This window comes from Poecile atricapillus, chromosome Z (genome assembly GCF_030490865.1).
Source record: "Poecile atricapillus isolate bPoeAtr1 chromosome Z, bPoeAtr1.hap1, whole genome shotgun sequence".
NCBI lineage: Eukaryota > Metazoa > Chordata > Aves > Passeriformes > Paridae > Poecile > Poecile atricapillus.
In genome coordinates, this window is record NC_081289.1 from 9,295,348 (window position 1) to 9,309,191 (window position 13,844).

At 36.1% G+C, this 13,844-nt stretch overlaps 1 protein-coding gene across 1 annotated transcript in view; it reads left to right on the forward strand.

The window, feature by feature from the left end:
- Nucleotides 1–13,844, forward strand: part of LOC131572759 (protein piccolo-like) — a 309,016-nt gene that overhangs the window by 168,324 nt on the left and 126,848 nt on the right. The window contains exon 8 of the mRNA XM_058826081.1: nucleotides 7,638–9,846. Coding sequence (XP_058682064.1) covers nucleotides 7,638–9,846 — 2,209 coding nt within the window. The remainder of the gene's footprint in view (nucleotides 1–7,637; nucleotides 9,847–13,844) is intronic.

The following is a 13,844-nucleotide window of genomic DNA, read 5'->3' on the forward strand; positions in this document are numbered from 1 at the left end:
TTTATTTCTCCATATAATGAATATTTCTCTTGTTCAAGTTGTTGTTATTCAATACACAGACTCCTACATAGACTCTTTGTCCTCTGCTTTGTCATTTATATCATAATCTTTTAGGTTGTCAAAGTAAAATATGCTTAGCAATTCTCCTCTTCAGAACTTTCCTGAGTCATGTGGAAGACGATGTATAGAAAAATTCACTAATTTTCTTCCTTTTGTATTTTTAAAAAATTGGATATCTTCTTGAAAGTAATTAGCAAATGAGGAAGGCTTTTAATTCGCAGATAGAATGACTTGTTTTAAATTCTTTATCAGGTCTTGGCCCTAGAGTAGGGCTGTAGTACTTTAGCTCTGAGAGTATGAGCTGGAGTTGATACTGAAAATGCAGCATTGCAACAAGCGTAGAATAGGATTTTCTTTCTGCGAAGGCCCTCAATAGCTTTTAGTGTACTGATATATAAATAAAATACTTGAGAATATTTAACATATCTTAATACAAAGCATATAAAGACAAGCATTTAGGAAGCATCAGTAGGTATTGCCCACCTAGCAGCTGTGTATTTCCTTCAGTGTTTCCTAGCCTTTCATAGGCAAGTATGAAATCTGTATTTGTCATTCGGAAAATAAATTCTGAACATGTTACTCCAGTTTGAGCACAGGCTTTCCCTCTTCTCCTCTCCTTTCCCCTTTCCCCTTCCTTTTCCTTATGTTTCCTTCTCTTCTTTTTCAGAGATTGAATAATGGGGAAAATATTGAGCCCATTTGGTAAAGAGATTTCAATGCAGAAGCAGTACTCAACTCTGACAATTTGGCTCTTTCTATTGGCTCGACAGATGCACATTGTCTGAATCAATCTGCCAGAGATTTTTCCCCATTGCAAATCACCTGAGATACCTGCAATTCTGTATGCATTTTATATAATTGAACAGTGAATCTATCATATAAACTGCTATCCCAATACACCTTGAAAAGACAAGTAATATGGTTGCAAAGATAAATAGCAAAGGATAGCAGAGGGGGAAAAGAAATTGGGAAGAAAAAAGAGAATAATGAGTTTTGGAGGTAATGTTACTGTGAGTTAACCAGAAATGTTTCCCTTTTGCATAAGGCTTAAGCTATGAAAGAAAAAAAAAATTACAAAAAGTGGTGAATTGTACTTAGGCAATTGGGAAAAAGGACTGTTTTCAGTGAGCAGAAAAAGCAAACAGTATAGCTATGATCTGTAGAAGTAAGGTAAGGGAATTAAAATGTAAGCTTCTGAATAATGTGTATGTTGTCTAAAATCCTTTGAATGCATATATATGGAACATTGTTCCAATTACACTATTTAAATCAAAGTTTTGAAACAATGGATTTCATTTTTTCTTAAAAACTTTCTTAAAAATCATTTTTCGATGGTGCATTACTGCTGATTTAAACTGTTATTTCTAATTTTTAGAAATTGAGAAGGGAATTGCCCCATTACCTTTTATAGGCAAATCTGTCATTCCTTTTCCAAGTGAATCACAGATAGTTAGTCTGTGTAAAACTGTCTTCTGTGCAAACAACTGGGAACAACTATTACGTCTGCTCTCATAAAGTAGATGAAATGTAGATTTAGATCTCTTTGAACATCACAGTGTAAGGGGCACATCTGTCTGTAGTTTGCATATCTAATTTCCTTTGAATTTCTCCCTTCTCGTCTCAAGATCAAAAGAAGCATATGAGCTTTTATGTGTTTAACTGAGGATAGAAGTTGGTATCTCACGTCACGTCAGCTGTTAGGAAGTGCACTGTGCTGTCCTCCTTGCATTTGAAGTGAAAATGGCAATTTCAAACAATTTCACAGTGAAAATGAAAGGAGTAATGGGATAGAAAGTACAAAAGTATTTATCTCAGGAATGAATGACTCTGACTGACATGAAGGAAAGCAAAAAAACTGAAAAATGCTTATTGTTTCAGAATAGACTATTTCTAAAAATTGTATATTGGTGTTAATGGAAAAGAAATTTGTCTTTAGAGGCCTCCAAAGGAGGAAAAAAACCAAAACAAACCAAAAAACCTAGAGAAAATCAGACTGACTGGCATCTCAGTGCTGCTGTGCAGTGATTTAGAAACTTAGTTTTCTGCCTGACTGCTCAGTCCCCAGAGCAACATACTTGCAGAAAAGAAAAAGACAAGAGTTACATTGAAGGAAAGCTCTAGTATATTACTCATGAAGCAGGGTCTTTCACTCCCTGATACACAGCCAAATTCATCTCATCAAATTAATCTTCTACTACCCTCGCCAGCAATGGCACACGAGCCAAGGCAGTCCTGGTTGTATGGTAAGCTTTTACTATTGGTTAGAATTTGTTTCAGAGCATGTATTACTCCATTCTCACACTGCTGATGAGACCAGCTTTTATTAAATACATGTTCCTATATGTCTGCCTTACCATACACAGCTCATCTGCTTTCCTTAACCAGGTGGCTTCATTGAAGGGTCCCACCTTCTGTGTTTCCTCATGCTATAGAAGTGCCCCTATATCAGCCTTAGCCAGTGGAGAAAAGCTTTTCAGTACTCTTGCTCTAATGTTTGCTAACCAGGGGTTAACATAGGTGGCCCCTTCTCATCAATAGTTTCCACAAAATAGATATTGAGTCCAGAAGTGTCCATAAAAACTCATATGAAAAACTTTCTTTGCACAGGACAAGTTACAAAACATTGTTCAGGACCTCTGCACTTATAAGAAGATGTAGTTAAGGATTCCATACTTAAGATGAAGTACTCTAATACCTAGTGTATTATGTCAGTCTCTTTAGGATATGGGTCTCATTTGAGAGCAATTTTAAAGATACTGTTACATTACTGAGAAGTCCTTAATGAATGATAACAAATTTTCATGAATTCATTGTAGAAAATTAAATGGTTGAAATGATGAATTGCCAAAATTTCTGGCTCTTCTGATACATTTCTAACAATGAGCAACTGAGGAACACATTCCAACCCTTTGTGAGTAGAACAGCTATCATACAATTGCAATTTCAACTGTGCATTTTGGGGCTTTGTAGGGGTTGCGTTTGGGAAGGGTTTTGTTACATGAAAAATCCAAGATGTGAGAACTGGAAAGTGGGCTACAGCATAGGCTTCACCTTAATGATCTGCATTGGTCCCAACCCTAGGTGATTTTTTTTTTTCTGAATGGGAGAGTAATTTCTATCCCTCCAATACTTGACATCTTACCCGGTGAAAACAGTTTACTCCCAGCAATTTCATTAACACATCAGCATTCATCTCTCAACCTTATTGTACTCCTGAGTTTTCTGATAGAGTTTATTGACTGCATGGTACTTGTTTGAAGACAAAAAAATATTCTTTGCATTGTTTTTCTAGTAGCAGAAAAAACAGAATACAGCTACTTTTCTGCTGACTTTTAAAGTGTGTTGCAAATTAGTGTCAAATGTTTTGGGGAGCCTAGCCCTGCAAAAGGTGGGTTCTTCTGTGGCATAGAATAGGATTTTCACCATGCTGTTGAGTCTTCTGGGGATTGTGGTAGAGGAGTAGTCTCATCTCTAATCCACTTTACCTTTGATTTTCACAGCACCACAGGCTGTAGTAGTCTGACATCACTGTGTCTATTGTATAGAGAGTCTGGTGATGACTAACGAGATGCTGTCATCACAATTGTAATTGGCTTCTGCAATATGCATACATATTGTACAAATTATTTTCAGGACTTTTCCCTGCTTATACAAAAATATATATGTAAGTGCAGACTAATTTTGTCGGCTCTAAAGAGGACCAAAGAAGTTGAAGTTTGTGTTGTGATCACAGAAAATTTTAAAAGAGGAATGAATAATAAGGATTACATTTTTACTGGTAAAATTCAAAACATGAAAGAAGTATGCAAGAGTTGTGTGCTCAAGTGTGAAAGCTGAGCTTCTGAGCAAATGAAACTAATATCCAAACATGGCTACCCAAATGGAGTGCAGCACATCATGTTCAAAAACCAATTTGAGAAGAGGACAAGAAAGATTGCATAGCTAGAATCAAACACGCTGTTTAGAGGTAGAAATTTATCACAGGTATCCTGAGCTAGTCAGTCCCCCAAAGTAAACTGTCTCTTTCAAAATGATAAAAAATCAGCAGAACATATTAGTATTTCCTAGTACTTGAAGGATTCTTGTAGTGGGTCAGAGTCTTGCTGGCTTTGTCAACAATGATTTCAAATTAAAAGAGACAAAAATAGGTAGAAAAAGGTATTTTTAGAAAGATTCACAAGGAACAGAATGATCATTGCAAAGGAGTTACTCCAAAGTCACTACACAATTTAACAGTACTCACAAACCTTTGTCCAGATGACCTCTATAAATTCAAGCTCAGACTATAACTCACATCAAGACTAATGTGTATTGGCAAGGCAGAAAAGCAAGATTTTGCTAAGTCTGTTTGCATGCAACCTTCAGCTCAGTCTTTTGCCTTCCTTACTGTGATGTTATCTTGTCACTGAACTGCAAGACTGAGGACACTTCCTCCTATGTTTATTTCCAAACTTTGTTAGACTTAAGGAGTGGTGGTGGAAGGGCAAGATATTTGTACCGCAGTTCTTTAGTTTGTAGTATTGGGGAGAACATCTCTGTAGCTTTATTTCAAGCATGAGCTTTGGCCCTATTTTAACAAAGTCAGTTTTGCCTCAGCAGCAGATCTGATTACCATTAAGTCCACCCTGAAGGGATATCCCAGACTAGTATAAAATCATACAAGGGTCAGCCATAAAGTAATAACATTTATATGAGCATCATGGTAAAAGAAAAAAACAATATAATTTACTTCTAGTTCTTGGAAGTTACACTTAACATTTAGAATGATCATTTGCTAAACAAAAAAATTATTTTTAAAAATGAATGAGGATGCTAATTGTTTTCTAGAAGTAAACTGACTAGAAATAAGATGGAAAACATTGTAAAATATAGTAGAAAAATTCACTGTTTATTCAGTCAGAGTTTGCTAAGGTTGCCTGTCTAACATCTAACTTAACCTTTAACCAGTGATTGTAAGGTCTCAGAATGCCTGCTTGTATTTGATAGGTTTATGTGGCTCCAGAGTGGTCTCATAAGGGTTTCTGCCCCATCTTTCCTTTGGTGTCTTCAAGTATGAAATGAGCATACCACTATAAATGTGAGACAATTACCAAAATTATAGAGATAGGACTAAACAGCACAATTACTCCTTTCCACTCCCAATTCTTTTTGATAAAGAGATTAGAATTTGGCAAAGGTCAGCCGTAGCTTGCCTTTTTTTTTTCTTTTTCCATGCTATTTAACAAATTCAAAGGAAATGCAAATACTACTAACAGCCACTTTAAAGTTGTCTGTCAAAATACTGCAGTTGAATTTCCCTTCAACCTACTAAGACAGCTCACAGGTAGCATGCTAACATAAGTGATGATGGAAATATCCAGGAACAAGAAACAGACACGTGTTTTATTACAGTATTAATTTTCTTTTTCTTGTGTCAGTATAAATCTCAAGTAAAAGGAATTAAGTCTTCCTTTTGTGAGAATAGCAGCTAAAAATGAGAGGTTATCAATACTTTTTAAAAAACAAATGGTACATTTTCCTATAATATCTGTTAGTCTAAGTTTCTTCATATGCAAGGAGATTTAAAAACAATTTTTTTTGTTAAAATGCACAGTAATCTGACACTGAGATTTATGCATCAGCAACTTAACTATTATCTGAAAAATATTAATTCCATAAAGTATTGTAGACCTTCTAATGACTGTTATATTAATAGTGCTTCCCAATACCAATGACCATCTGTGACTTCTTCACCATCTGTGATTCCTATTTCAGTTCAGGCAGGGGAAATAACAGTGGTATTACACTGATTTTACAATATAAAACATCAGCCAACTAGACCTACTGTAGATGATTAATTTGTCTTTGCTTATAAGTGCATGCTGAGCAAGATAAAATTAGCTTCTTTGATTTGTTGGCACAACATGGGTTTGAGACATGGCCATGGGAAGCTGAAAAGATTAAATTGCTTTTATTGAAATCTGAAACATGCAAAAGTTGATGGAATTTAGATAAAGAGAATGAAAGAGCTTACATGGCACTTTAAAAGGTAGTGAACATTTCCTTAAAAATCCATGGCAAACAATGTGATTATTATAATTTTTTAAAGCTAGGTAATAGAGGAGCAGCAAAAGAGAATTCTTAATACTTCTTAAAAACTTGTACAGTTTGTTGATGCCATATTAAAATAAACTGAGATAATACTGATGTATAAACTCCTACTTAAAATTAATATTATTTATATCTTATCTGAGTGAAGTAGAATTTATTTCTAAAGAAATATGTTGTTTAACTAAAAGCAGGTTGCAGAATCCTTGCAGAAATGCTGTCCTTCTCTGCAGAGGCAGGAGAGTCAATTTGATAAATATTGTTTTTATTCTGCCCTTAGTAAACTGTGCTAAAATGTTTCTATATGGTATTAACATGTCATCTGCATTATGTAATGGCTGAGCTGATTTTTCTTTTCTTTCAGTGTATGTATGTAGATCAATCTCTTTTCCTTTGCTAAGGCAAAATTTGTAAGAAGCTATTAGGGAGATAGGATACAATTTCAAAACCATTCAGGTCCCACCTCTTAATCTCTATACATTGCGTGGGAGTCTAAACTTCAAAACTAAAAAATAATAAACCCAAAACATTAGTATTGTAGGATGCAAACTGAATTGCATCTAACCAGTTGCATTGCCTACTTTCCTAGCTGATGAAGAGAGATTAGCACCTCAAAATTTAATTATCAGCCTAAGGTAGATAGTTCTACATCAGGATGAATCACTCTTCTACCATTAACTGTGGGGAAGTCTGGACATCTAGACAGAATTAAATTCCTATCATTTTACACTGCTTAATTTTTTTTAAGTTTTAAACTGTAGCTTTCTAAACAGAACAAATTTCATTTATGAAAGTCTTCAGTGAACTGAAGAAAGCTTACCAGTTTTGTAAGAGGCAAGAAAATCCCCTGAAAATATATATATATATAGCATCAGATATAAGGCAAAAATGATCATGTAAGAACTACTTGTCTTGTCACTAGGATGTTCTGCTTTGTTGTCTGGATTTCAGTACAAGTTATAGCTTATGGGTATGCATTCAGTGTCTGGCTCAGAGTCATTTATTCGACCATAGAGATTATATGTAAATTTAAATATGAATGTGTATTTAAGTACATTTATAATTATACAGATTTTTTTATTAAATTAAATGTTATATAAAAGGGAGGTATATATGTGTATATATTCCCCTCCCACACACATATGCATTGAATATGTTTATGTATAAGCATTCAGAAATTTTAAAAAAATAAAAAAAACTTTTAAATTACCATTTATTCAATTTTAAGAATATAAGGTATGTTTTTTAATCTTAGGCTAAACAAAGTCCTAGTGAGCGTCACCCTTATTTTTGCATTAGATTGCTCATCTTTAGCAGACTGATAGCCATTTTCCTTTCTATTTTTTGCTGCTTAATCACAAATACAAAATTTTCTCTGTCTTAAGGAAAGTATGTGGCTAAGTTAAACAGACACCCTGAAAAAAAATATAAATAATTTATGATTAATTTCCCTCCAGAATAGTGATTCAATCTTGTTTCTTCTATTGCAGTCAAAAGGTTCTTCAAGCATGACTCCATCCAGCACTCAAAAGAAGGTGAAGAGGACTCTTCCCAATCCACCTCCAGAGGAAGCAGCAGCAGGAACTCAGTCCCCATATACTTCTGTGGGATCAGTTTCACGGAGAAGGATTTGTAGGACCACCACTATGGCCAGAGCCAAAATTCTTCAGGATATAGACAGGGAATTGGATCTGGTCGAACGTGAATCAGCCAAGCTTAGGAAGAAGCAAGCAGAGCTAGATGAGGAGGAAAAAGAAATAGATGCCAAGTTGAGATACTTGGAAATGGGCATTAATAGGAGGAAAGAAGCCCTACTAAAAGAAAGAGAAAAGAGAGAGCGTGCCTATCTCCAAGGAGTAGCAGAAGAACGTGATTATATGTCAGACAGTGAAGTTAATAATACCAGGTCAACCAGAATAGAAACTCAACATGGCTTGGAAAGACCACGTACTGCACCCCAGACAGAATTTAACCAGTTTATACCACCACAAACCCAGCCAGAAACACAGTTTGCCCCTGCTACAAGCCCATATGCTCAATATCAGTATTCATCTCCTGCCCTTCCAACTCAAGCACCAACTCAATTCACACAGCAGTCACATTACCAACAACAGCAGCCTTTGTATCACCAGCAGGTTTCACCCTATCAGACCCAGACAGCATTCCAGACAGGAGCTACTATGTCCTTTACCCCACAGGCTCAACCTCCACCATCTCAACAGCCATCATATCAGCTCCCATCGCAGATGATGGTGATACAGCCAAAGCCAAGACAGACCACATTATATTTGGAGCCTAAGATAACAACAAACTATGATGTAATTCGCAATCAGCCTCTCATGATAGCACCAGTTTCAACTGACAATACTTATGCAGTTTCCCAGCTGGGCAGTAAATACTCCACCTTGGACTTAAGGATAGGACTAGACGAGAGAAACAGCATAGCGAGCAGCCCTATATCAAGCATATCTGCAGATTCATTCTATGCAGATATAGACCACCACCATACGCCCCGAAATTATGTGCTGATTGATGATATAGGAGAACTTACTAAAGGAACAGGAGCTCTTGGTTCCAGTTTTAGCCTCCATGAGAAAGATCTGACCAAAACAGATCGACTTCTTCGCACAACTGAGGCCAGGAGAGCACAAGAAGTGTCAGACTTCCTAGCACCACTACAGACTTCCTCTAGGTTACATTCCTATGTTAAAGCTGATGAAGACCCAATGGAGGACCCTTATGAGCTCAAACTTCTGAAACACCAGATAAAGCAAGAGTTCCGTAGAGGTGCAGAAAGTCTCGATCATCTGGCTGGCCTGTCACAGTATTACCATGGAGAGGGCAGCTACAGGCATTTTCCAAAATCTGAGAAATATAGCATAGGCAGGCTTACTCTTGAGAAACAGGCTGCTAAGCAGCTCCCAGCAGCCCTCCTTTACCAGAAGCAGTCAAAACACAAGAAAGCCTTGATAGACCCCAAACTAACAAAGTTTTCACCTATCCAAGAAAGCAGAGACCTTGAGCCTGACTATTCAAGCTATATGACTTCTAGCACTTCAACACTTGGGGGAATTACTACTAGGGCAAGGCTTCTTCAGGATGATATCACTTATGGCCTTAGAAAAAACATCAGTGACCAACAGAAGTACATGGGGTCACCACTGACGTCATCCATTGGAGCAGGCCTTGGGACTGCACTAGGTCCAACAATGAGAGCCACACTACAAGACGAAGCAGACAAGTCTTATAGCAGTGGTAGTAGATCTAGGCCCTCATCTAGGCCCTCCTCAGTGTATGGGCTTGATTTGTCACTGAAAAGGGATTCTTCCAGTTCTTCTTTAAGACTGAAAGCCCAAGAAGCTGAACCTTTAGATGTTTCCTTTAGCCATGCAGCACCTTCTGGAAGAACTAAACCCACCAGTCTACCTATTAGCCAAAGCAGGGGAAGGATCCCAATAGTAGCGCAGAACTCAGAGGAGGAGAGCCCACTAAGTCCTGTTGGACAGCCAATGGGAATGGCAAGAGCGGCAGCCGGACCCTTGCCACCAATATCTGCAGATACCAGGGACCAGTTTGGATCGAGCCATTCATTACCTGAGGTCCAGCAGCATATGAGGGAGGAGTCACGGACTCGAGGCTATGATCGAGATATAGCCTTCATCATGGATGACTTCCAGCATGCCATGTCAGACAGTGAAGGTAAATTAGGCCTCAGACTGGTATCTTACTATCACAACACAAATCCTCATTTCTATGCATGTGTCTGATTTTTGTTACACTTCAAAGACTTGTTCTTTTTCTGTCCCTTGGTGCATCTTCTGTGTATCTACATTTTTGGGGGTTGATTTGTTTTGTCTTTTTTGATATTTTTTATTTTACCCTAACAGTTTCTGGATGGTGTTAAGCTACTATAGCATGCTACTATATTATTGTTGATTTGCTTTCCTTTTGGTTTGCTTGTGCATTTTCCTTTTCACTTGTTCATGTCTACTTTTCAATGATACTGTGTAGAACATTCCATGTACAGTACAGACTCTGCCATCAGTCTTTATGTGCAGCTCTCTCCAGTGACTGTGAATCATTGAACTTACTTGCAATAGTTTTTGTTGGGATTTGGAAATAATCTCCCAAATCTCTAAAAAACTCCAGTAACTTTATGTGCATGAAGTTTCATGATAGAACTGAAAAAAATTATAATTCCATCTCCCGATGCACCAATTGAGATCTGTGTTTATATAGAAATAGTCTGTTCATTAAGTACATATTATATGTTAGAACCATATAGAGCTTAACGTGATAGCAAAATAACGTTCTACATATAGTTTGTTGAAAGCATCCTGTCATGTGGACTTCTGTGCAATCAGAATTGTGATTATGTAAGATAATTTGTCATTTGAATGGTGCAAGACAATCTCATCCTTCAATAAACTTACATAAAGTATTTTACTTCTGTTGATGGATTATGCAGTGTAGCTGGTTTTATATGCACCCCATACACGTCTGCCAAATAAGCACAAGAGTTCATCTCACTTAAGTTCATGAAAGGAACCTTTCTGATGTATTATAAATAGTGCAATTAAAAATGCTGCTTCTGAATAAGTACAGCAGAATGTTAAACTGATGTTGAGTACTTAATAATTGCAAATTATGTATCAGTTTTGTTTGAGTCAGTTCAGACTTAATTTATTCTAAATTGTTTAAAAATCAGAAAGACAGTTTAAGGCAAATGAAATGAATATGTTCAAAATTGTATGCGCTCCCTTAACTTTTTCTTATGTGTATTTACTGCACAATAAAAGAGACTTTGCATGCGCTCTATTGTCTGTAAATGGCAATGATTGTCTCAAAAGACACATTTGCATGATTATGAAGTAGTATGGTTTATTTTTCACATTTCTACTAACCTCCGTTCATTATTGCATTATTGGTTTTTTACACATGCTGAATCTTTCATAAGCATTAGAAAAAATGATCTATTTGCCTTTCTCATACTTCATACTAAGGGCTTTGTTCTCTAAGTTTCTCTTCATATTTCTTAGATATTTATAACCCCCTGATAAACTCTGTGTTTCTGGAGAGACTCATGGTCATCACCTTTTTTGCTACTTATCAGAAGCTTAACTGTTTTTATTGTTCTTCAATCCTTATTACACAGAGTCCTATAATTAAATCTGAAAGCAGTTGAGAGGAACTTCTGGAGTTGCAACTCATATCATTCTTCCAAAATAAGCAGATGCTGTCTTGTCTCCTCTCAGCTTGTGACTTTCATGGGTCATTCTAGAGTCACATTGTGAAAGATACAGGACTTTTCCTCCTGAAAACTAAGGAGAACCAACCTGGACCAAAAAAAATCCAATCTGATTCTATTCTACCTCATATGAACAGGGAATGTGAATAGGGAATTATGTACCTGCCATACAGTGCATTATATTTCTCATATATATTTGTACAAGACATACATGTAGCACCTCAAGCTGAACACATTTCAGTATTAAATCAGTCTCTATTTTTAAGTTAGTTTAACCCTTTCAGTAGTATTCTAATTCAATTCACATATTCTGTATTAGATTGATATGTCACTCAGGGCTTCCCCTTTCAGCCCTCTTTTTCTAATTCCTATCAAATTTTGTCTTCACAAGTAGCCTACTTCTTGGGAAACCAAAACACTTCATGACATTACTTTCAAATATGCAGTCTAATAGCAAGTAACCTGTATTGAAAGTAATTAATAATTTTGGTGTAAGATAAAAAGTGTTCAAAAGAAGCAATTGCATTTCTACAGAAAGTAATGGCCTTCTTTTTTAGGGACTGCAATCTTCTCTGTAGTGATCTGATGCTCTGACAGTGCACAGCTATTCTGACATGTTTCATCTGACCTTTTAGCACAATTTGCTTTGCAGCTTCTCTTTATTTTAAGCAACTGCTGCATGGTCTTGATGAGATTTCATTAAAAGAAATCAATCTTAAGTACTGTCTTAGGAAAACTCTTCTTGTGATACAGATTGATTTATCATCTTAAGAGACTTTTAAAAATTAATTTAAGTTTAAATGTCAAATTTAAATTTCTTTTCTTTGGTTCTAACTCAGAGACATGCTTGACTTTCTTTTCATTTTTTATAAGTGACACCCATAACAAATACTGGAAGAGAATGCAAATAGGACTTTGAGTCCAAACCTGGTTTTGACTAAGTACATACTGTAACAAATCTTAAAACTGTGCTTCAAGACATAATTAGTGCTTACACTGGGATTTCAAACTTCAAACAGGTTAAAAAAGTAGTCTTAGTGTCAAAAGAGCACAACATCCAGAGCTGCCCTTTAAAAATAAACAGCATTATGGGATCTTGAAACACCTGGAATTTTTTCAGGGTTCCCAGTACTGTGAAAACTCTGATCCAGCAAATAGATCTCTGTCAACCCCACAGCTGCCACTTTCCACACATTATTAAGTATGCTGAAGATACTAATTTTCAAGAACACTGAAGCTAGTACTCAATTTTATTAACATAAAGAGCCCTTGCTGTTCAGAAGACATAAAATGTACCGTTTCTCACCTCAAGTATTTTTTTTTTCTTTTATATGCTAATTTGGCAATTCTTCGACAGAGTTTAGAAATTTTAAATTGAGATATCAAGTCATCAAGATATCAACACAGCCGATTCCTTGTAATTTTTCATCTGTGTGATTTAGAGTGATTGCTGTTGCTTCTCAGATTTTCTTGGATCCCACAGCCTGGAGCTCAATCACAGCTGGTTTATCTGTTTGGGTGGAACCATCTGGCTGCATTCTGTTAGCCTTAGAATAAAAGGATGACTTCTCTAAGACTGTCAGTGGTTCATCTTGGCTGTTGTGAGGTTTCCAGCTGTAACAAATCCCAGCTGTGAAAGCCAAAACCAATGGAGTGTGTATGTACATGTGAGTGTGGTGTGTGTGTGTGTGTCTCTATACACATACATTTATAACTTCTTAAATTTCAATAAAATATACACATTCATCACAGTTTGATTAAAAGAAAGAAAAAAAAAGAAAGTAGGCTGGTCTGAATTGCAGTATGGAATTCTACACTTTGGAGAGAAGTAATCCAGGAAAAGTTATTTCAAATGAGGCAGGAGGAAAAAAGAAATCATTCTTTCATCTGCTAAGATGATGACACAGATTGTGATAGCCAGCATTAGCATCTGGGGTCAGGATTATGTATTAGGTTCTTCATGCAAGCTTCAGAAAGAAGTTCTATCAGGATGAGTTATGAATGAGCCTGCTTCGTGCAGGTACTGGTCACCTGCCATAAATGTGTAAAGCATGAAATATTTGCATGCTAGATCATAATGATTTATTGATAGCAGTTAATCAATAGCAAGTTGATCAGTAGCAAGATAAGCATCAACCTCTAATAATGTTTCATATATGCTTATCTAAATAATATTAAATAAACCTTTTCATGTTAGATTAAGTTTATGCACAGTCAAAAAGAGACTGCATAATATCTGAAATCAAGATTAAAAATTTTCTGAAGGCTTAATATAATATAGAGTGTTGGATTTACCACATGCAACATATTCTTTTCAAAAAGGTCATGCGTATATATTTATCCTCCTTTTGGAAAATTTTCAGAAAATAGTAATGAAAAAGCACAATTTCCTTTTTTCCCATAATCATTTTTTAAAAATTATTTCTTAAACCAAATAGATAATGTTTAC